The sequence below is a fragment of the Pseudorasbora parva genome, chromosome 9, assembly GCF_024679245.1.
Source record: "Pseudorasbora parva isolate DD20220531a chromosome 9, ASM2467924v1, whole genome shotgun sequence".
In the NCBI taxonomy this organism is placed as follows: Eukaryota; Metazoa; Chordata; class Actinopteri; order Cypriniformes; family Gobionidae; genus Pseudorasbora; species Pseudorasbora parva.
The window spans coordinates 23,003,339-23,029,140 of NC_090180.1; the positions used below are offsets into that span (position 1 = coordinate 23,003,339).

The 25,802-nt window shown below is 40.6% G+C and overlaps 1 protein-coding gene across 2 annotated transcripts in view; it reads right to left on the minus strand.

Annotated features, from left to right (window-relative positions):
• Positions 1–25,340, minus strand: part of tmtopsa (teleost multiple tissue opsin a) — a 110,031-nt gene extending 84,691 nt beyond the window's left edge. For both annotated transcript variants that reach the window (XM_067454339.1, XM_067454340.1), the window contains exons 1-2: positions 24,371–25,340; positions 7,404–7,732 (exon numbers count right to left, since the gene is read on the minus strand). In XM_067454339.1, coding sequence (XP_067310440.1) covers positions 7,404–7,732; positions 24,371–24,743 — 702 coding nt within the window. In that variant the 5' untranslated portion in view covers positions 24,744–25,340. The remainder of the gene's footprint in view (positions 1–7,403; positions 7,733–24,370) is intronic.
• Positions 25,341–25,802: the final 462 nt, after the last annotated feature.

Sequence of the window (25,802 nt, forward strand, 5' to 3'; positions counted from 1 at the left end):
GTTCATTTCCGCTTCAAAGGACCTAGGCCTATGAGGTTGACTCACTGGTATTTGAGCATATGGCGTAGACGAAGCAACAGGGCTGACTTGTGAAGGTAAATGGCTTGACAGAGGTACATGCAAGTTTTGTGTGCAGCGGTCAATGATACCTCTCTGTAGATCAAGAGACTCACTCAGGCACCTCCGCAGCATTTCCACTTCCTCTTTCAGTGACTCGACCTGCGTCTCCAGACGATTCGCTGGAACTGACACTGGCACTCTCAACCTGGGTGGACGCTCACAGCATGCAGATAGGTCAGATAAGTCAGTCTCGTCATTCACAAAACGTCTTGCCATTATAACACAATTAGTTTGTATCAGAATAATATAAACGTCACAAGGACAGATCAGAGCAGAGACATTCAACAAACATTTCCAACTTGCATCAATTTCCCGTTTGTGAATAGTAAAGAAACAAATTAAATATAAACAGTTGGATGATCTGTTGAAACAATTTAGTAATATAATAAGAAATTAGGCAAATGCAAATTACTTCTTGAAAAAAAATAGTGACAACAGTTCAATACTTCAAGTCCAAAAAAATAATAATAGATTTTTTTTTTTTTTTTTTTTTCAGTCAGATGAGCAAACACTTAAAGAGGAATCCAACAAAAATTCTTCAAACGAGGACTCCAATAGTACAAATCCAGGGAAAAACAATCCAGTTCAAAGAAACGTTTCAATTCAAACAGTTCACCACGTGAAACTCTTATCAAATGAACAAAATAATTTGGCAACTTAAACCCTGAAAAAAAAGTAAAAGTTCACAAATAGTCAAATTCCCGATTACCTCAACGAATCAAGATCCTACTTGTAAATTAAATTCACGAAGACTGCTTCCATGGCCACGCAAATCCACAGAAATATGAAGAAATATCCACTGCGTCACAACACAACATGTCCGTCACTTCGTCGAGTCATTCACTCCATGTGCATTGAAATGGGCCGAAGTGCAGCCTCACCCGTGTTGGCCTAACGATAGAGATTTATGTACACTCCTTTGGCTTCCATCAAAAAAAAAATTCAGCTCTGCTTCCGTGTAAACCTCGCCTAAAAATCCAAGGACAGAGACAAAATGTTCGGGCGCCACTTGTAATGCTTGTGTCCGGGTGAAAAATGCGGATAGCTCACTTAATATAACCTGGAGTGGATGCAAACACGGAGGCGATTAACGTCAAACATGTCGCGCTTTATTCCCCGCTGAACTCTCATCACAACTCCATTTCCTTCCACAGCATTACTCAATAAAACAAAAATACCTGACTGTCAGCAACAGAAAAACAGAGAATAATCCCCACGCATGGGAGCTCAAAAACTCTGCGCACATACACAAGATGCAGAACTCGTTCACAGGGAGCGCGCGCAGCTCTTAAAGGGGCCACACTATATTTCTACTCGTTACAGTGTGCCCATATAATCTTAGTGAAAGTGGTAAACAGATTTGGCTTGCTGTCTGCTATAGAGGGGCTCGGAGAGGATATTCTACCCGAGCTCCGATTGCCCCCCTATAACAGGCAAATTGAATGAATAAAATAATGAATGAATGAGTCATTTATATAGCGCTTTCATATGTACTACTGTACACACAAAGCGCTTTACACTTGTGTCAGGGATCTCTCCTCAACCACCACCAATGTGGTATACAAAATTGTACAAAAGGAGGAGCAGGGGAGGAGGAGGGATGCTTCAGGAACCAAAAAGGGGAAGAGGTAAGCTGCTGGTTTTATACCTTGGTATTAATTGAAAGATTAGATGGGGCGTACTCCTCCCGAAATTACGTTTATTAACTTCAGTTTGCAATTCCTTTTGAAAATAGTCTTTTTTGTTTCTTTTTTTCTTTTTTAACAGGGCTTTAGTTTAGCTTTATTGTATTGTTTAAAAAGTGGTGTAACCTTGCCAAACCATTACCCTGATGTAATCGTGTTTTTGAGTGCTCCAAACGCAAACGGTATATGTAAACTTTTTTTTTTTTTTTTCAAACAGTACTCTGAGCCAGTGGCATATATGAATCGTCAGATTGACATTTCTTTGATCCAATGGTGTGGGGGGAACTAGTGGGGGTGGCAATAACACCTTTCACGCACAAATATCTAGTGCCAGATATGCCCCCCATACCCCCACTGACCATAGGGGGTGCTGATGGCGCCCTAAGAGACCAGTTCACCTATTCTTATAAGTCTAAACAGAAATAATAATCAGAACTGGAGATCATTTGTAGTTTTAACATACTAAAAATCTGATTGAAAAATTGCAGGTTGAAGGGTTTTATATTAACATTCATTTTAGAGCTTTTATTTCAATTGCCAGTAAAAAGCAGTGATATATAGCTGTTTTTTCATCTGCTTAAACATGCATATTTTAAGATATAAAAAGCTATAAGATATATAAAGCTGAAGAGCAACATTTGCCCCTTAAAAATAAAGAAAGAGATCAAGAGAGAGAACCCGAACATAGTTTGCACTTTCCGAACACACACACCAACAGCAGTCAGCTGACCTCTCTAATTAAAGTATGTAATGCATTTTCACATATCTCTCAAACATCTAACACAGCGTTCTGAGTGCATGACAACACTTCTTGTTAACTCAACAGCTAACACATACAAACAAAACAAGTACCATGCAAAATTATATAATAGTCAAATGACTCCAAAGAACTTACTAATGACAAGATTTTCTCTGGGTTTGGAAAATAGTCACATTTTGTAAATATAATCCAGAGAACCAAAGGCAAAAGTAGCCCTGATCTCATAACTCAGTTAAGCCTATCTTCAGGACTTCTTCCACTTCCATACTGTGTTGTTACGTCCACAGGGACGTAGGGATTTTTTATTTTCTTCATTTGTGTGGATTCTATTTTCTGTGCGTGTTCTGTTGTTCTTGCTCCTCCCACTGTCTGCTTGACAGGCTCATGAGTGTCACCTGAATCCTGTTCCAGATCGTTAAGTGGAGAACAAAGGAACCCAGAGATTTCCAGTCAGGGAGAGAGACTGAAGTTTTTTTTTCTGCCGGAGGGACTGCCATCTTCTGATCCCAGTGCTGTTGTGTGCTTATATGGTGTATAGTGTTTTGTCTGTAGTGTCAGGCAAAGAGCTGTGAAGTGTCTCAGCTAAGTTGTGTATAACCAGTATACCAAGGTGAGCTGTTATGTGTTACAGCTAATATTTGCACTCCTAAACCTTAACTCAATCTGATCAGTGTAAATCAATGTGAGCTGTCTGTGAAAATCAGCATTCTACTTTTATTTCCTTAATTTTCTCACTGTAGGGAGGTGGAAGCCTTTTGCTTTAAGACCCACCTTTTCTCCTGTTTTTGGTGTAGTAAGGGAGTTAGGTAATTGTTTCTGTGTTTTCTTTTATTCCTTTTTGGTAGGCAAGTTATTCTTAATCTTTAGTAAGAATGTTTTGTTTGTTGTTTTGGCCTCTCCCCTCCTTAAGTCCTGTTTGTTAATGCTCATTGTTAATTTAATAAATCTTGTTATCTTGAAGCTGGTGTCATTGAGCCGTGTGTGTCTGCCCTGGGACCTGGAGATGGCAGTTCTCTCATTCTCTCTCCGCAACTTTTTGTTACCCTCCTTTCCTGCCCCTAGACTAGAAGGGAGGATCGTAACATATGTGTTAAGTATTAGTTGTCTAATTTAAAGCAGATTAATTGATTTTGCTCTTAATGCATCATAAAGTCAAAGGAAGATTGCTTTTTAAATTCGGAATTCGACCCCATTAGTTAGTTTGCTTTATTAGTGTGCTCTCTTATTAGTGAGTCCAGACATATGTAAATTAATAAAAATTAATAAATAGATAAAATACCAAGGAGTACTACTTTTGTGTCTGCAAATCCAGTCTCTTGTTTACAAACAAATCCATGGTGAAATGAAGGAACAAACGTGCAATGTCTTCCCCATGAGAGGATATTAATTAAAAATAAAGTTCATACATGCATTCATAATATTTGAATCCGAATGAAGCTTATGCAGCATGTTTATTGCTTAGAAGTTCAATCTGGTTTAGCTCTATATAGGCCTGTCATGTCAGGCACGAGTCGGTGGGCGGGGCTATAGAATCAGGCATTGTTCTTCTTCTTTTGAGGCGGTGTTTCACCACACAATGACGTCATAGCCTGGCATATTCTGAGATCGATTGTTTGCTGGACCTAGTGTCAATAAAAGCTTTTCTTTTACTAACAAGGAAGTTTTCAGCTCTGAAACTTACAGGATATTCATATATTGCCATGACTTTTTATATAGCAAAATCTCAAGGGAAAGTTGATTTCTCAAGGCAGGACCTCTTTAATCTATTATTCAGGCATGCGCTTTGTGCAGTCCGACTGTCTTCACCTGTGAAAAAAACAACACTAGCATGATGCAATGGTAAAGTGAATGCTAATAAAGCTTTCACAAAACAGCACACTGTAAAACAAAATCCGTAAAAATAGGGCACAATGTACTGTATAAATTTTGGTTTTTTTTACAGGCGTTTTACTTGTATTTTGTAGTAGACATTGCATTAGTTTGTGTTTTAAGGGTCAACGGAAATGTCCGTAAAATTACTGGATAATGTACGGGCAGAAAATTACCAGTACATTTTCTGTTTTTATTTTTTACAGAGCACCATTTAAAAGAATCTACAAAATAACAACTATTGAGTGCAGAAAAAGAGCCAAAGAAAGGCAGAGAGACTGAACAAAAGATATTGGGCCAGATTTACTAATCAGATCAAATTAGCATGAGAGGACAATTCCAAAAAAGAAGTGGAAAATAAAGAGCCAGCCGAACCATTTCCATAATGACTAACATGATGTACCAAGAGCAGCATAGCCTCCTTCACTTCACTTTCCCTCCGAAATGATCAGAAATGACTGGAAATGCTGTATTATGCAATGCAGACAAATCATTTGGCAGTCATTTTGTAAAGAAAACAATGCGTTTGCACACATACATATCCATGCGTGCTTGCCTATAGCCTAAAAACGTGATGCTTACGTGCATGCTGTCACCATTCTCACAGATTCACATATCACAATGGTATAATTTCAAGAGTATAACTTTTTTCTACAGATGATTTACAGACAAAACAATATATCTTCCATTTATATCCAATCACTGTTAAGATGTGTTGAAGAAATCTATATTGTAAAAAGTGCTTAATTTATATTAAGGTTAGATGACTTGACAAAGCAAATTAGAATCTGGTTTAAGAATTTTTTTTCCGTTGTTAAATAATGGTGCAAATTCCAGTAAATTGATGAGCACAACCCTTAGTAAATCACCTTGCATGAATCATTTAAATAGTCTATTTCCATAAATTTTGCGCCTGAAAGGGAAACTCCTACAAATGCATATGCAGGTGCAAAAAAATACCCTGTACACACATATTCAGTACTAATTTTTCACTGCATGTCTTTAGTAAATCTTTACAGTACTTTAACACCAAAAGAGGGTTTGCGCTGACACAAGCTGTTAGTGAATCTGGCCCATTGTGAGTTTACCTTCAACTTTTCCAGGTGGATAAGTAAGTACACATGGGATGGCTTTTAAAAATATATATATCCAAAATAAATACACAAAAACATAAAAGACAAAAATGTATGCCATAGTCAGGCTGACCCAATGTTCTCAGGCACACACTTAACTTACTTCATAAATTCACATTCCTACTCTAAATTCTACCCACCCCTCTCATTGAAAATGATTTGTTTCCTAGGTGGAAACTTATTTCAAGTATTCCACTTTGCCTGCACATGAATCTCCTTATCTTCTTGATGTCAAACTTGGTGAGCGATGGTTGTAATGTTCTTAAAAAAACAGTAGCTACAGGTTAAGTTAAAATCTGTAAAATTCTCAGATAAACACAATCAAATCTTTCTGCAGGTCTTGGTTTAATTCAGTGGTTTTCAACTCTTTTATGTTACACCCACCACTCTGCTCTGGCTTGATGAATTGAATCAAATGTGTTAATTAAAGACATATAAAATAGGCTGAGTGGTGGGTCTCCAGGACCGGAGTTGAGAGCTACTGGTTTACTGTATACGTGAAGCATTTTCAATTGGGATTTCCATTTGGGTGTCTATGATTTCATTGTGACATTCATTTTATGAACATCTAAATCTTGGAAGACAAGCTTCCTGTAGAGTTTAACTTCAACCTTTTCCAACACACCTGCCTGGAAGCTTCTGGTAGTACATCCTGCCTCAATACTTGCTGTATTGGCCACTTTTAAGCACATGCAAGCATCTAAAAGTAAATGTGCAAGACTGTATCAGGTCTGAATAATGCCAAAGCTCAGTTCCCTTGATGGACTCTAAATTCACATTTCATGTTTGCTGAAAAAAGTCACAGCATTAAGTTATAATAGCTAGGTTGTTTAATTACTCTTTCCAGCAGTTAAAAATCCATCTGTTACATTATTATCCTTCCCTCTGTGGGCCACTGGTCGACACACACACACACACACACACACACACACACACACACACACACACACACACGCACAATTTGCATATAATTTCTCCTCTCTCATCCAAGCACTTTCTATTCCAGTGAAAACATAAAATAAAATGCAACCAAATGAGATTACGCATTATGAATATACACCAGCCAAAAACACTGCATTGTATTATTCTTTTTAAGAAATACTCTAAAGATTAAAAATGAGAGCTCTTGCAGACAAAGGGTCAGTCCATTGAGAAACAGTTACTCCTAGAAATCGCCCCTGCAATTCAAACTATAAAAGTAAAAGTGAAATTTAACATATTTTTGTTAAATAATACAGCAGAAAGTAGTTTGCGTTAGTGGGTATCCTCCATAAGATTGGGTAGGGCAGCAATATTCCAAATTGAAATACAATAGAATCATGAAAAAAACTCTGTCATGAAAATGACAAACAGAAAGATATGTAATCTTCCCATCTGCTGCATCTCTCGAAATGTTTTAATTTGGCATATTCAAACCAGCCCAATTCTAGTTACAAGACATCCAACAGCCATTGGTGCCATTTTTATCTATTTAAGAAACATTGTTGAGCACTCATGCAAAAAAGAATCCAAAGCTATTCAACCACTTTAGAAGACACTTTTATGGGGTTATTGTCATGGTGTTATGTTTTTCAGAGTTTGATGGATGTAAAATGAAATGATAAAAAAGATTAAACTTTTTATTTAGGGATCTTGGCTGGCATCCAGAACTGGAAAGTTATTAAGATCCCCTACCAGCACTGTGCCCTTGCACAAGGAAGGAACATAACCCCAGGTGAACTATTATAAGCAGCTGCTAAATGACAAACACCCTTAACCTTAATCAAATACTGGACAAAGTGCAAAAAAAGTTTAGTAGAAAAATTTCAGCAAACGAATGAGACAATTTTCACTCACCTGTTTAATGGCATGCAGCAGCTTACCATAGCAAAAAATAATGACCAGGAAGGGAACAATCAGGCAAAAAATAAAAAGGCAAATGATGTAAGAAATGTTATTGGCTGTCTTGGTTGTCCAGTCTACTGAGCAGGTGGTCCCAGGGCCTTCTGGGCCATAACGGCTCCAACCAAATAGAGGGGGCAGAGTCCAGATTAATGAATAAACCCAGGACATCACCACCCCACCGGCCACCTTCCTGTAGTTGGTCGCATCAGCTTCCGTGGAGCCCATCATTGTACAGTAGCGTTCATATGATAGTACGGCCAGGGACATAAGCGACACAATGCCTGCATGGAAAAATAAATAAAGGCATATTTTAATGTTATAATATGATTTAAGTTTAAATAGTCAAATGTCAAATTCCATTACCAACAGAGTGCTTACACAGGTCAATTCTGATAACTTTTCAGTAGGCATAGAAAAGACATTCAGAAGAATTCAGGTGAGTTGCCGGTCCCACTTTTTTATTAGGTGGCCTTAACTACTATTTAATTACATCAGCAAATGTACTTATTGAGTTCATATTGTACTGCAAAACACTTTTGATGATATCGAGGAGGGATACTGGTAAAGTTAAGGAAAGTTGTGGTGGTATGGGTAAGTTATGTATAAGGGAAGTGTCAACAGTGTATTTATAAATGTAACTTGGGCTTTTTTAAAGATTTAAAGCAAGATACAAAGAAATGGTGTTGGCTGAAGAATAAAATAAGTATTACTCTTGAAGTATATGAAATATAAGGCTGAAGTAGGGATCTTGGTGTTATGAATATGGGGTGATTTTCCATGTATAAAAACAGTATTAGTGATGATCATAATTGTACTTATTATTTATATTGATGATATTAATTGTGATATAATTATAACAGAGCAGAATATGACTACATAGATAGTAAATAATAATAATGATATTTATCATATACACGACTACTATATTGTACTTTACAACAAAATTGCACTATTAATTTAGTCCCAGCACTGGTAATGATGTAGTGGAGATTATAATTGCTATCATTGGCAATCATTATTGTTATTGATGTTATTATTTTTATTGTAAAACTGTGAGTTATGTGGTTATAATTTGCATAGTATTACATGATTATTATAATTATCTGGGTTTTTTTTATTTTTTTTTTTATTATTTTTTTTAATGTTTATGATGGATTTGAGGATACATTGCATTATTGTGTTTATTGAGACCGTCATAATTAGGTATGTTGTATATAAAATACTATAATATCAACAAAAAAAGATAGTAGGTGAACAGACAATGACAGCAGCTATATGATATAATATAACTGAACGTCTCGTTTACGTATGTAACCCTCGTTCCCTGAAGAAGGGAACAGAGACGTCCATCGGACTTAGACATATGACCTCAGAGACCTATCCACTTCGAGTATGTAAAAACGAGCCAATCGGAGATTGGCATGTGATCTGCACATTCCACGCTCCGCCCCGCTGCGCGGGTATAAATAGGAAGTGGAATGGCAGATCAATGCTTTTTTCTGCTGAGGAGCCGACTTAGTGAATGGGCTCCTAGCGGAAGCACAGCACCTGGCGACGGGACGTACGTCTCCGTTCCCTTCTTCAGGGAACGAGGGTTACATATGTAACCGAGACGTTCCCTTTCAGTCGGTGACGTACGTCGAACTTAGACAGACGAATTGGGATCCCTATGGAAAACGGCAGGATGCTGTCCCTTCCAGCGTCCTGCTTGAGCGCACTGGACCGTCTAGTATGATACGGAAGTCAGGGCTCCAAGCAGGGCGGTCAGTCACTGCTGTTTCTGCGAGACCCACTCAGAGTGACTACTGAACGCTGGGAAACATGCCCATCTCGGGAGAAGGTACGCTGCGGGGCCACGTCGTTCAGAGAAGGCCTGGTGGCGGAATACACATAAGGACTAACCTGGCAGGGTAGTGCAACATATGGCAGTCTCTGGGGTGGTTCCAACCTAATTGTAGGGGGGAAAGAAACGCCCAGAGATGACAGAGCAGGCTCTGTCAAGGAAAAGACACGGAGCTAGCCGTTAGGGTAGCTGGTACCATGGAGAATACACATATGGGGTTGCCGTGAGGGAGCCGCTACATATGGACCCAGCCTACAACCACGTTTCACAAGCATACGGGTGTGAGGCGCCTTGAGCCAGCGCCCAGGAGGATGCTCCACTCCTTGTGGAGTCAACCCGAACGAAAGCGACGGGTTGAAGCGACCTCAGCTGCTTCTGACTCCACAGGAGCAGGTGGCGGGCGAGTTGGAACATGCGACGAGAGCTTAGACCACCCTGACGGTTGATCCACAAGGAGTCAACCCGAATGGGAAAGGCACGTCTTGGACTGGTAAGCCAAGACTATAGCATCCACTATCCAGTGAGCTAACCTCTGCTTGGAGACAGCCTTTCCCTTCTGCTGGCCTCCGTAACAGACGAAGAGTTGCTCTGAGGTCCAAAAGCTTTGGGTCCAGTCAATGTAAGCGCGAAGAGTGCGGACCGGACACAACAAAGCCAGGGCTAGGTCTGCCTTCTCCGAAGGCAGCGCTTGCAGGTTCACCACCTGATCCCGAAAGGAAGTGGTGGGATCCTGGGGCATGTATCCGGGCTGGGGTCTCAGGATAACGTGAGAGTAACCAGGCACGAATTCTAGGCACGATTTGCTGACTGAAAGTGCGTGCAGGTCCCCTACCCTCTTGATAGAGGCCAATGCAGTCAGCAGCATCGTCTTCATTGACAACATTTTAAGATCAATTGACTCCAAAGGCTCGAAGGGAGGGCTCTGAAGTGCTCTGAGCACTAAAGCTAAGTCCCAAGAGGGTATCAAGGTCGGGCAAGGAGGATTTAGTCTCCTCGCACCTCTGAGGAACCTGACGATTAGGTCGTGCTTCCCTAAGGACTTACCTTCAACTGTGTCGTGGTACGACGCTATTGCGGCGACGTACACTTTGAGGGTGGAGGGAGACAGCCTTCGCTCCAACCCGTCTTGCAGGAAGGAAAGCATGACACCAATTGAACACCTTCGGGGGTCTTCCCGGCAGCAAGAGCACCACTCAATGAACAGGATCCACTTCAGAGCATAGAGACGCCTCATAGAGGGGGCTCCAGCTGAAGAGATGGTATCTACGACTGCTTGTGCTAGTCCATCTAGATCCTCAGCATCCCGTCTAGGGACCAGACATGAAGATTCCAGAGGTCTGGACGCGGGTGCCCAGTCCCTGAGAAAGAAGGTCCTTCCTCAGGGGAATGGGCCAAGGAGGGGCTGTCGTGAGGAGAGTTAATTCTTGGAACCAGGTCTGGTTGGGCCAGTAAGGCGCAACTAACAAGACCTGCTCCTCGTCCTCCCTGACTTTGCACAAAGCCTACTTGCATAGGCCCTGGGGCCAGCTGTGCGCCAGTGCATCTGTCCCGAGGGTACTCCCGGTCAGGGAATAGTACCACTGGCAATGGGTCCGGAGAGGCAAACAGGTCTACTGTGCGGCCCCGAACTGGTCCCATATCAGCTGGACCGCCTGGGGGTGGAGTCGCCACTCTCCCGACGGTGCTGGCTGCCAAGAGAGCTCATCAGCTGTCTGGTTGAGCGCACCTAGGACATGAATGACCTGAAGCGACCTCAGCTGTTTCTGACTCCACAGGAGCAGGTGGCGGGCGAGTTGGAACATGCGACGGGAGCGTAGACCACCCTGACGGTTGATGTACGCAACGGCCGCCATGCTGTCTCTACGGACCAGTACATGTTTGCCATGTAGCAGCCCCTTGAGGCAGCGCAGTGCCAAATGTATTGCTAGCAGCTCGAGGCAATTGATATGCCAATGCAATTGGGGTTCTGTCCACAGACTGCATGCCGCAACTGCATGCCGTTGTACGTGCCCCCCCCCCCCCCCCCCCCCCCCCCAGCCTGTGGTAGAGGCATCTTTGAATAGCACAGCATGCCTGGACACTTGTTCTAAGAGCACCCCGGCCCGGAGAAATGTCGTGTCTGACCAAGGACTGAAAGTTTGGCGGCAGTACTAAGTCACTGGGACCCGGTACTGACCGCTTTGCCATGCCCAACTCGGGACTCGGCCATGAAGCCAGTGTTGGAGCGGTCTCAAATGAAGCAATCCGAGCGGTGTTACCATGGCTGCAGATGCCATATGCCCCAGGAGCCTCTGAAAAAGTTTCAGTGTGACCGCTGTCTTGCTCTTGAATGAATTTAAGCAGTTCAACACTGACCGGACTTACTCCTCCGTGAGGCACGCAGTCTTGCTGACTGAATCCAGATGTGAACATCACCTCCCCCCGAGCAGCTCCAGTTCTCCCTAGCCTGCCAGTCTCAGGGCCACGTCCCCTGCCGGTTAGCGGGACCCTAGACGGGTTGGGCGCCTTCCTCGTGTCCGGCACCCTGCTCCTCCAGTGGAGGCTGCTGCTCGGCTCTAGAAGGGTGGAGGTGGATGCACTGAGGCACTGCAACCAACGACCGAGAGAAAGAAGCAGCTGGTTGTTGACACCTTGGTGCAACGCCTCCGTCTGCTTCTGGGCCACCAATAACTGCTGGGCAAAGTTCTCGATGGCGTCGCCGAGGAGGCCAGCCCGACAGACAGGCTTTTTCTTACACATATCTGCCAGGTTAGCCCCCTGTTCCTGGACCACTAGTGTGGACATCACCTGACCCAGAGAGCATGCAGTGATTTTCGTCGCCCCTAGGGCGAGGTCCAACACCGCACGCAGTTTCTGCACAACCCCTGGGTTGGGACTACCCTCGTGCATGCAGGACATAGGGCAGTGAGAGAGGGAAAACAACAACTATACTTTTTTTTTTTTTTTTGGAATTATGGCCCTTTTGGCGTTCCATATTTCCCTCTCTCCGATGCAGCAATTGACATCTGTCCTCTGCCAGAGCCCAAAATGAAATGCTAAGACCCTTTTAGGATCAATTCCATCTTTAACTACCAGCAGGCATGTGAGACAGTGAACGTGGCCATCAGAATAGCACACAGGGCAAAGAGGCTCAAGCCTCTATGAAGAAGGCAAGGCGAACAATGCCCTGACGTGGTCATGTTCTCATGAGAGAATCCGTAACACCCACGAAGTCTCAGTATGCTTTTGATTCGATAGAGGAGTGGGGACCCGAAAGGAATTACCCGGCGGGGAATTCCCACTGTAATCCTCAGGCCACCCGCGCTTATCAGCCAAAGTAGCCCTTTTCCAGTAACACCACAAAATGAACTAGATCGGGGGATAGGCGAAGGGACTCGACCCCATCTGAGGTTTCATAGTCTCGACCGCGCATCTAAAGCGCCGACTGACGCGCACTGGTTGCTGTGACAACCACCACTGTCACCCGGCCGCTCGACGGCACACGGCGCACTGAACACTCAAGCCTTTTATGAGCTTTTATGAACAACATGCCGACGTGACCATGTTATTCTGCGAGAACATGAATCACCCGCGATTGCAATCTCACATGCGATTGTGGCCGTCAACGAGGACAGAAAACAGTTGCATTCCAGGAATACACGGTTTGAATGACATCTTGAAAAAGACGCAGGGTCAAACCGTGTTGCTGTTTTAGAATGGAAAAACTGCTATTTTAGACGTGCTGAAGCACTTAGGGAGATGACCGCGGCTAGCACACAGTCCACAGTGCAAGCCTGTGTGTAGCACTCAAAGGGAATACGCCCAGCGAACCAACAAAGCTCTTTTTGTGAATGCAACAATGCAACTGGTCGATCACTCGCTGAAGCGCCATTTTACCCGCACTGGCAGTTTTTCTTCTCTCACGAGTCTCAGTTTTTAAACACACTCTTCGTAGAAACAGTAGTACTGTTCGGCTCCGAAGTAGAAAGCATTGATCTGCCATTCCACTTCCTATTTATATCCGCGCTGCAGGGCGGAGCGTGGAATGTGCGGATCACATGCCAATCTCTGAATGGCTCGTTAATACATACTTAAAGTGGATAGGTCTCTGAGGTCAGATCCCAATTTGTCGGTCTAAGTCCAACGTACGTCGAACGTGACCGGCTGAAAGGGAATGAATTGGGGGTGGGAGTAAATAAGTAACTTCTTTCCACTCCCTTTCGAGCAAGTATAGGTGTGTATGAATGAATGTATGTATGTATGTATGTATATTTTCATTTATTGTTATTGTGTTTTTTATTTGTTATTGTTATTGTGTATATATATTGATGATATATATATATATATATATATATATATATATATATATATATATATATATATATATATATATATATATATTAGGGCCGGGACTCGATTAAAAAAAATAATCTAATTAATTAGAGGCTTTGTAATTAATTAATCGAAATTAATCGCATTTTAATCGCATATAAATATTTTACCTGAGAACAATGAGAAGTAATTTTTCACATGTATTTTTAGTATACCATTGAATAATGACTGAATACATAAGCTTAATCAACAAAATATTGTTTATTTATTTCAGTCCAGCAGACCAGCGCAATGTTTGCCATTAAGTGTAGCAAAAGCATATTTGTGATATTTGAGGCTCGATGTACTGCGGTGATATGCAAATTCCTTGTTGTATATCTTGCACACAACCCTGCTCTTGACGACGCTTCCATTCTTTCATTTTTTAAAACAAAATTTCCCATCCACGGGGCCGAGCTAAGCGGTCTCATCAGCTTCTTCGTTCATGTTCACTCATGCCCTGCGTCTCAATCAGCTCCATAGTTCCCTAGTCAGGGCACTGATCAAGACATAAGTCAATGGGCTGACTCCCTGATCAGTGCCCTGACTACTGAACTAGGGAGCTGATTGAGACGCACCCAAGGTTTGTTGTTGTCTTGACTCCGGAGCGCTAGTTGGTGTTCCAGTATAATCAGTCCGTCGAAACTGATTCATTGAAAAACGTTCCGCGGTGCAAAAATAAATGCGGTTAAATTTTTATTTTTTTTGCGTAATTAATTAACGCGTTAAAGTCACGTAATTAATTAATCTTAATTAACGCGTTAAAGTCCCGGCCCTAATATATATATATATATATATATATATATATATATATATATATATATATATATATATATATATATATATATTTTTTTTTTTTTTTTTTTTTAAATAAACCTCAATCACTCAATCAATCAACTACATAAATGAATAACAGATGTAATTACATGCAGGTCATTTTTAAAATGTATGTCAAATGTAAAACGTATATCAAATGATTAACTGAAATGTTAATACATAGTAGTTAAGACCACCTAATATAAAGTAAGTCTGAGTTGCATAATAAGTCAGGCCTTGAGTCTTTATTCATACTTTTTGTTTGTAGCACAATTTTACGTAAACGTGACCCACAAGTCAAATCTTAAAGCTAAAGTCTAGGATTTTTCAGCAACTTTATAAATTACAAAACTGCAAAATTAATGAGATTTTAAAAAACCCTCTCCACATGTTCTAATCTGAAATCAGATTATTTAAAGATATTGTTCATGAGTGTTCATGATATGTTTGAGTTTCCGCTTACCTTATTTGTTAAGCTCTATGGATGTTGATTAGTGTTTATGTGAATAAACGTCTACATTTACCCTGTTCATATAAAGTCAGATGACTTGGAATAAACTGCTTGATTAAAGAAAATACTGGTCATAGTACTGTTAAAATAACAGTATAACAATACAGATAATACTTGTCATCCATAAATGCAGACCAGAGATTATGTAAAACAATTAAAACTTGTTATCAGCATTAAAGGGTTACTTCAGCGATTAGCATATGGCTTTGTATCAGTAGAAACCCTGGAGTATATTCAAATGATTGTGCTTTCCCCCCTCATATCTCCCTGAGACAAGAGATTTATGCATTTTATTTCTGGAAAAATTCCTCCTATGATGCAAATTGACGATTTTTGCATCATAGGAGGAATGTTTGCCCAGAGGCTAAAGACTACAGCCAGCAGAGGGAGCCATTTCCGCATGTTTTGAAACCGCGCATGGGGGACGGGAGATAACACTCAGCTTGCAGGGAGAGCTCAGCTCAGCTACAGGCACTCATTTAAACGGAGCTATGGTGTGCAATGTAAGTCTTTTAACTTCTCATATTAATTTCTATGAAAGTTAAGCTTGTAAAGGCATGAACTGAAAGGCGACAGACTGAACTCGCGTTGTGAATGTATGCCGCGAGTGTAGTCGCGATTAACGTTACCTCAGCTCTCATCACTCGTGCAGTTAGTGCTCAGTGCTGTGAGACTCGCGCGGTGACTCACTCATTATATTGAACAGACACGTTCAGTTTTTAATTGTAGTGTCTTCTCTAACTCAGTCACTGTAATCAAGTTGGTGGCGTTGGGGAATGGCACAGGGCAGCGAAGCATTCTGGGAATTGTAGTCTTTCATCCCCATGGGAAAAAAATAGATTTTCTGTCTTTTCTCAGTCTAGAAGACACCAAATTCAAAAATAATTTCACATTTCTACTGCATTGATGACCCAGTTTAAATACAGATTCATCTTCCCAGCGCTGAAGTACCCCTTTAAATTTACTAAGTCCCTCACAATACCACTATGACTTCATGTTAACACCTGCTGTAGATATTGATCTCAGCTCAGTCTGTGATGGTTGTGATCGGGAGGGCAAAATTTACATTTACATTTACATTTAATCATTTAGCAGACGCTTTTATCCAAAGCGACTTACAAAAAAGGGGAGAGTAATAGAAGCAACGAAACAGACAAGGCCAACAACCTGTAAGAGCTGTAAGAAATCTCAATTAATTAGCACAGTACACAACAATTTTTTTTTTTTTTTTTAAGACATCTACAACAAAAACTCACGTACGCAAAATGCCGAACACTGGATTTTGATAGCTAAATACATAAACTGAAGTACCCAGCTCAAGGGTATGACCGCTTTGGAGCTCACACGAAATCGAATCCTTCTACAGTCCAATTGCTGATCCATTAACTAAACCACTAAACCATGCTGTAAGAACCAAAAACAGTATAACTGTAAGTACATATCTGAGAATATATGGACTGTAATTACATATCTGAGAATATATGGAAAACAGATGTGTGTGTGTGTGTGTGTGTGTGTGTGTGTGTGTGTGTGTGTGTGTGTGTGTGTGTGTGTGTGTGTGTGTGTGTGTGTGTGTGTGTGTGTGTGTGTGTGTGTGTGTGTGTGTGTGTGTGTGTGAAACAAGTATAATTTGATTGTGTTTGTCTTAAAATTTTACAGACTTTAAATGGGGGGTGAAACACTCAGTTTCAGTCAATCTCATGTCAATCTTGAGTACCTATAGAGTAGTATTGCATCCTTTATATCTCCGAAAAGTCTTTAGTTTTATTATATTTAATATAATAAAACTAAAGTAACACGATAAGCGTATCGTGTGGGCGGAGCTAAATGAATGACGATCGCGCACAAAGCGGTGACGTCCTCAAGCGTGGATAAACCCATGGCTATCGATCCAGAATCAGATTCGGAGGCTGAAATAAATTGAACAGGAGAAACAGCAAAAGCAGGACGTCCGTCTCTGTGGTATGTATTGTATTTAGTGGACTGTCAACATTTGTGTGTGTTTACTCACAGTTTATGTTTCAGTTTATGGACTTTTGTATACGACTAAACCTTAGCAGTAGCAAGCAAAACGGTTTTGCACGTCAGATAGTGTATAAAAAAAAACAATCTAGTAACGTTAGCGCATTTGAATGAAGAAACACGCTTTGTGAGAACGTCCCCTAGCGTAGGTTTATGTTTGGGTGGTTTTACAATAAACAAACTGACATATTAGTCAGCTAAACAAATGTATTTAAACACACACCACAGATCGCATGCTCCATTGATAAATTAACTATACATGATCGTGTTGTTTACTGATGTTTACCTTACGCAACGATAGCCAACAACATAGACATTTGAAGCAGTTTTACTCACCACCTGCTTCCAAAGCACGACCGTGAACCTTTATCGCTGGGACCACTCTGTCAAAAACACACTTCTTGTTTATTTTGTGAAGTCCTGTGACAGCAGTGACCGTGGAGATCCACTATTGCGTCACAGCGTGATGTTGTGACGCTTCTCGTCATTTCTGCGTTCAAATCGGTTCAAATGCAGCGCTGCCTTCCTCGAAATGCTGTGCATGCACATTAAAGTTGTTTGACGTCACCCATAGGAATAAAGTAGAGCACGGTGCAACAGAAGTGTTCCACAGATGAGTGGATCTGCACCTTGAGAGCAGTGTTTATGGGGCGTGCGTTTGCTCTTTCGCTCTAGTCTAGTAGAGAAGAGCCCCTACGGCCCATACAAGGACCTTCCGCTCTGTCGACGTCAAGCAGACCCATACTCGAAAAAAACTCTCCAAAACTTGTGAGAAACCGGAAGGAGTATTTTTGACACAGAATAATGTGTCAGTATTGACACTTTCAACCTGAAAGTTGCAGGTTCGATTAATACCAGCAGGAAATTAAACAAGTGCCCTTTAGCAATCTCCCAAATGGCTGCCCACTGCTCTGGGTGTGTGTCCATGTCTGGCAGTGTTTTGTGTTCACTACTCCTAAATTCCTAGTATGGGTTTACATACTTTGCCTACACGTCACTTCAATTTTACTTTTCACTGAAGTTTATCATCCTTAAGAACATTAATGATCTTCAGTACATTGTTGTTGGTTCTGTTCTGTTTAAGGGTTATCTCTGCTTCTTGTTCTTATCCATGCTAGGCTGCATGAATGGACTGGGAGTTCATGCCCAGAACAGAGCCATAATGCCAGTTCAAATTATAGTGTTCCTGACAGAAATGAATCCAAATAAAACCAACATTCATAAAAAAATTAAATAAATTGGCCTTTTTTGCTTATTCTAATAATAAATTGTCCGCATAACATCTCAGAGGATATGAATCTGCTGATGAAGTAAGTGTCTGAAAAATTGCATAAGGTCTCACGCAATACAGAAGTGATTCAAAATCTAATATTCTGGCTCTGTTAAGCTGCCAAGAGGTAATTTTCCCACAAACAAAGCAATCAAATGTGATTTGTCTTGCTCTGTTGCATTCACTGGCAGCTTTCCGATGCCAAAAAAAACCATTCTCTGCTCAAAAGAGACTTATCGGAAAATATAACCATGGTTATTCTTGTTTACATTTCCATTTTTACCTTATTCAGCAGAGACATATCTAATTCTCAAGCAGAAGAAGATAAAACAAATATATACTATCAGTGCACATAGTTTGAATTGTGATACAGAATCACACTGTGTTCATTCATTTGACCAGAGTTGAACATGCCTTCGAAAGGTTGTTGTTGTTTTTTTGTTTTTTTTCTCCACAACTTTCACCTGATGGAGTTTTGTTTTCTTGCCCTTGGCTTGCTCAATTTGGGCTTAAAAGCCATTTCACAAGTTCACACTGTCTGAGGAGAGGGCTTTGAGCTGGAAATTTGGCCCAAACCCAGAGCAACCACCTGAATTACTGTAAGATTGTTTCATAATATGATGAGCTATTATTGACTGAATTAACACTGACAGACTTGAGCTAAATAATCATGCTATTATCTTCTTGAACAAAGTTTGCTTCCTAATTCATTTACAATCACACTGTTATTAAATGGATTGAATTGAGAAATAAAAATGTCCTTGAGCTTTTGACATAAAAAAGGTCCTCTACTATAAGAATATCCTGTAAGTATATTCTGACCGAAGAATTGGGGATCACTTTCAGGGACCAATCTACTTTGAGTGTTTTAAAATGAGCCAATGAATATTGGCATGCGGTTGATGCATTCCACGCTCCTCCCAGCAGCACGGGTGTAAATAAGGAAGTGGAGGCACAACATATTTGCTTTACCGCTGAGGAGCCAACTAGTGACTCCAGCGGAGGTGCAGCACCTGTAGCGATAGGACTTATGTCTCTGTTTCCTCCTTCAGGGAACAAGGGTTAAATATGTAAAAGAGATATTCCCTTTCAGTCGGTCACGTTCGACGTACGTCCAAACTGACCGACAAATTGGGGATCCTACCAACAGGCCACAGTCGCTGGCCCTTCCAGCGCTCTGCTTGAGCTCCCTGGACCGCCCCCTCTGTTGAAGAGGCAAGTCAGGACTCTATGCTGACTCTATGTTTTGCAAGACCTACTACATATAGGATAACGCTGAGAAAGTGTGCCCGTCTCGGGAGAAGGAACGCTGCAAAACCTCGTCCTTCTAACGAAGGAGAGGTGGCAGTTACACATAAGGACTAACCAAGTAGGATAGTACAACATAAGGCAGTCTCTGAGGAGGTTCCAACCTAGTCTATCTAGAGGGGAAAGAACACCCTCAGAGACGGCTGATGAATTCACGTGTTGTAAACATAGAGGTTGTAAATCCAACAGATCCGATTCTCTGAACTGCATCTGCGGCACAAACTAACACGGCGGCGCAAATTGCGCATACAGCTCAACTAACGTGATCGTTATAAAGGTGCTTAAACAACAATATACTTCCACTTGCATGTATTTGACAATCGGAATATCAGATATTTCATGCCATAGCTAACACATTTGTGAATATTCTGAATAAAAAAGGAAAAGTGACATAAAAGCAGATTATCATTTATTCAGCACTGTTGCTGCTGCGGTGTATCACGTGACAAGCAATGACGCATCACCATGGAAACGTGTGTGCGCCAACATACCACTAACATACCCCGTAGTGGTGTATGCACACTGGCTTTAGCTGTGCATTTAAAGGCACTCGTAAAACTGATGTTTGTTGTGACTGCCAGAGTTGTATGCAGGGCGAGCGCGGAGAGAGGAAATCTATATCGTCTCTATCGTTGCTTTTTTCGATAGTAATATATTGAAAGTTCATGTCTAGATATAGATATGATAACGATATATAGTTCAGCCCTATTGCATACGCTCTAGGACTAAATATAAAATATCTTAAACTGTGTTCTGAAGATGAACGGAGGTCTAACAGGTGTGGAACGACCTGGAGGGTTAGTCATTAATGACATCAATTTCATTTTCGGGTGAACTAAGCCTTAAAGGTTTTATTGAAAATGTTTGGTCACCAGTGTTTCCTTTAGTTGAGCAGTTTTACTTTTTTGAGTAAGTTCGTGGATTTTGTTAAAGTGTAAATAAAACACACAATTGTTCAAAACAAAAGAAGCCATAAAAAAACTGTATAATGAAGAATAATGTTTGACTAAACTCATCGCTGAAAAAATTATAATAAAGAATATATTAAGGACTGAACTTGCCTACCCCTGATTTAGAGGTACAAAAATGTACCCTTAAGGGTACAGCCCCAGTGCCAGCCAGTTTTGTACTCTTTTTTTGACAGTGTAGTCTGGAAATTGCCCGATCCAGGATCCAGGAATCATGTGGTGACTAGATAGCATGCATGAAAAATGTATTTATTTAGTTGTGTTACTATATGTTTAAACTGAGAAAAAAAACTCAACACTTGGTGTCCAAACTGGGTATTTATGATTAACAGTTTTTTTTAATAATTTCATTGCATGCTATTTCACTGCACGCTTCCTGGGTTGGAGCGATGTCCACACTAGTGGTCCAGGAATGCCACCTGTGGATAAACCTAGCAGACGGTACATGTAGATAGACAGCATTCACCTAACAACAAAGCCGTGCAAAATACATCCTCTGTCGCAGATGAGCCATTGCCCTTGAGTGCTCGCCGCAAAGCTGAACGGAGTGCCCAACACACAAGTCTTCTAGAGAGCATTTCCATCATCGCACGCAGTTACTGCATAACCCCTGGGTCGTAACTACCGTTGCATTAAGAGTGCAGGACAGCGATGGCCTGCCAGTGACACTGCCACCCCAACATTGAGGGTTGTGAGAAAGGGTTAAATTTATACAAATTATGGCCCTTTTTGGTGTTCCATATTTTGGCACCCAATAGCTCCTCACTGCTAAGTTTTCCGATGCACATTCAGGAAAAAAGGCACGAGGGCAGGCAATGCGATTCACGCATTGCACTACACCTCAGCCAAAAAGGAAAGCATGGCTGTCAACTCTGAATCTGATTCAGCATGAGCACACATTATTATAGTGGGAATATCAGCATCATCTACATTTCCAGTGACAGCCCTCTCTCTGATGCAGAGATTGACATCCACTGCCAAAGCCCCACATTTTATAAAGGACCAGCAATCTCATCTGTAAGCTACCAGCAGGCATGTGAGACAGTAAGCTTGACTGTCAGACTCGACAGCGTGCTGAACACTCAAGCCCTTATGAACAAGGCAAGACGAACAACGTGCAGACGTGTTCATGTTCTCATGAGAGACCATGAACCACCCACGAATACAATCGCAGCATGCTTGCGATTCAATAGAGGAGTGGAGTACCAGAGAACGACTTGTTTGGAAATGAGCCTATACATACTGTATAGGCTCATTTCCAAACAAGTCGTTCTCTGGTACTCCTGGTATATGACGTCAAAGATAGTTAAAAGACTACTACTTTTGCTTACTACGTCTACTTTTGCACCCACGCATGACAAGTAGTCGGTAAATATCACACATGGATCAAGCAACAAAGTGAATATCATGCCTTTGAAGAGTGCAAAATGTTGTGTAGTGCCAGGTTGTGGAAAAACAGTCACTGCACAACCTTCCTTTTGATGCTGGATTTGTAGAGAGAATTAAATAAATAAAAACTATGCTTTGCCTTTTACCAGCAGGAATGGCGCTACACGTATGCGAGTAAAACGTTTTTACTGTGTCACTATTGCTATGTTAAAGATCGTTTGATATGTACTGATTATCTGCAAACAAATGTACATAGTACATATTAATTCTGTAAACCATCAGTACATTGTGATGGGTTAGGTTTAATTATAATACATATATAGACATGGCATCCTCCGAAGTCCAGAAAACAAAGAATTTCAAAATCCATGCACAGAAAATGTAGAAGTAACCACAAGTGCAGGGACTGCATAATGAAACTACTGTTGTGCTGCAGTATCACCTAGTGTATAGTGTTCCTGACTAAACGAAAGATCCCAATCCCTCCTCAAAAAGAAATTAGTGGTACATTATCATCTTCAGTCATCTGTCATCTAACGTAATTAATGTTTCTGAGTCCTGGGAACACAGTGATGACTGCCATGATTAGAAATGACAATAATTTCCAAGACCTTGTGCAGTTTTGAAAATTAACAAAGTATTTCTCTATTACAACCCTACTTTCTGACCGATCATTACTTTATTTCAGATTGTTACTTTCGAAACAGATCATTTTGAATCCCATAGCTCACAGAGTGATCAAACCCAAAACCTGAAGTGAGTCTGAGCTGCTGTGCTGTGTGCTTGCTCATACTGTCCTTTCTGCTCTTGGATTCTAGCTTTTTAATTTTCCTTCACCTGAGTTTTGTCTGGCATCTCTCTTCTGAGACTCTTTATTCCATGCATCCTTCTCTCTTCTCCTAGTGAAAATACTATTTCCATTTACAAACTAATTTAATGTCTAATGATCAATTTGTAATCATTTTTAAATACACATTAAAACAGTAATATCTAAATTGTAACAATGTCAAGTAAATAACCTAAAACTAACGTATCACCAAAATTACAATACAAGTAATGTAAGTTAGCAAGTTCATTTGTGATAAAAATTACTAAAAAATATTAAATAATTTAAATCCTTCTCACACTAAACCCAGGAAATGTTTGAGTTTCAATACTAAGCTATATTGACAGAAAATCGCAGATAATGTACTGACATACTTTGTGCTACCTTCAGAAAATAAACAATGTCATCACCTTCCGTTGCATTTGCAACTATAAACTGCTGTGTGTGTGTGTGTGTGTGTGTGTGTGTGTGTGTGTGTGTGTGTGTGTGTGTGTGTGTGTGTGTGTGTGTGTGTGTGTGTGTGTGTGTGTGTGTGTGTGTGTAGACATGTTTTGGTCTCCACAAGGAAAAAAGCTCACAACATCATAAGTGATGTTTTTTTTTTGTTTTGTTTTTTTTGCTGTTGAAAATGTAAAAAATGCAGAACATTTCTGTGGTTGGGTAGGATGGGTATTTTTTTTTAAATTATTATTATTATTAAATAAAAATGGAATATTACATGTTTATAAAAAGCTGGAATAGTATTTTATAATATTTTGTAAGAGTATTTTATTATTTTAATAAGAGTCAGTGTGATGCAGCCATCCTGCAGAAAGTAATTTTGTTGTGGTGATAAACCATAAAAAACAATCTTGACATTTGTATGAAAAGGCACGTTTTAACAAACTTAACTGCATAACTTTCTCATAATGGTAACCTTGAAAATGGTGATTAAGCTTTAAGTATTTTAATTGTTTCATTTGTGTTTACAGAAAGTGTGTTTACCTCTCAATTACTAGTTGTCATCTTTTTCACTTAAGAATACTGATAAAATAATTGGTAATTCTGTTTAAAGGATTTGCTAATACCTGGGTCATTCCTAGAAGGTTACTACCGCCACTTTAGAATTAATTACATATTATGCATTATTCATGTTTAGAATCTCTAGCCTATATAGTAGCCTAGTTTTAAGTCTTCTGGGAGGTGTGAAAAAATGATATTGATTAACTAATAGTAAACTACCACCTTCGTTAATTAGAGCTTCTTAATAGTTTCTAGAATGTCAATAATGCATTAATATTCGTTCACGTGTAGTTATTCATTAATGACGGAACAGTTCAACTTTTGATTTATTTTTCTCAGATTTGCTTATTTTATGTCGATCAATGGCTGTTGCAGCAGCCAGCAACGCAAAGATGTCGTATAAGTTATCCCTATACGTTTAAACTGAGACACAATTAGACACTTTGGGTATTTATGATTATCAAGTTTTATTTTTATTTATTTATTTTAATCATTGTGATTATTTATATCAGATGAGATCAAATGCAGATAAATTAATTTTCCATGCATGCTAAACCATAACAGAATGTTATGATAGGCTACAGTAGGCTGCGTGTAGATACACAAACACTCACCTAACAACGAGTTGGCAAAGCCGTACCACACACATCCACTTTCGCCGATGAGCCATCGCCCTTGAGTGCTCGCCGCGAAGCTGAACGGAGTGCCCAACACGCAAACCAGGAGATCACTCAAGCAAATATTCGCCAGCAGAAAGTTGATGGGGGACCGCAGCACCTTGTAGCGGCAGAAGAGCACGAGAACCAAGAGGTTGTTAAGGAATCCGAAAGTGCCGATGAAGCCTAAGCTCACTGCCACGAGCAGGTGGCCGGTAGGACTGAGGGTACTATAGGGGGAGGACGCCTCCAAATGTTCCTCCACTGCACTGAGGCACAGCGCGCTGTTCGCCTTCCTGCAGCTGATCACACTCAAGTTGGACACAATCATCGCAATCCGTTCTGGCTGTACATTGAACAAAAGTCACTGCCTTGTTTTCTAGGGAAAAGTGAAACATTTATTGTGCTCTGGCGTTTTGACAACAGGCTGTAATCCATAGAGATGATAATTGTTTGCAGAAGCGTTTAAGTGAGATGCACGACGATTTCTTTGCAATTGCTAAACTTTGTTGCTCAGTTCATCGGTTGAGAAGTAGGAATAAAGCTGTGCGTCCCTTTGCTCCACCGTGTGGTGATGATTACAATCCTTATATACGATGGAACTGTACTGTTGATGTTAGTGTACCTCCTTTTTAGCTGACGTGTGAGCCTGTCTGCTCTACGAGGTTTACTGGACGCCACATCCAGGTTAACGTTACAAGGACAAAAACCTCTGCGGCGCAGCTGCTCTGTATCTGCTTTTTTGCACGACATATTAACCGGTTTGCACAACTTTTAACTCGTGTTGAATGCTCAGAGTGAGACAAGGGAAAGTTGTAAATCCCTTTCTCTGTTTAAATTACCAAAACCATTGTTCACACGTTTAGGCGCTGTCCATGGTGCCTGTTTATTCTATCTATGAGAATCAGAATCATTTGCTGCGTCCCAAATCGCCGTATTATACTATGACCTAAAAGAATGTACTCTCTTTGTGATGAAAGAGTATATACTTTTGAGTATGTAGCAGAAGAGTATGCAAGCTTTCGTCACCTTTAACGGATTCTGTTGCTTAGTTAGTCATCAATACACTGTCAATCATCGTTACAGTTCAAATCCTCATTCAATTTAATTTCCTACCATATCGCAGAGGAATGTAGTAGCACGTTGATCTGCCGTCTGCAGATTCGTGGATCTTTAATGCTGAGACTCTCCTCATGTGTTTGCAGATATAATTATTATTTATATCTAAACCTCACTACTCGCACATCCGTTAAGGTTTTCTTATTATTGTATTTGTTTTTTACACTTTTTATCCGCGTTTGTAGAATCCTCATCCAACTCGCAATAGGTTGTGGGCAATATCACCCATAGTGTACATCAATCTATACTTCAAATTCTGACCGGAAAAAAG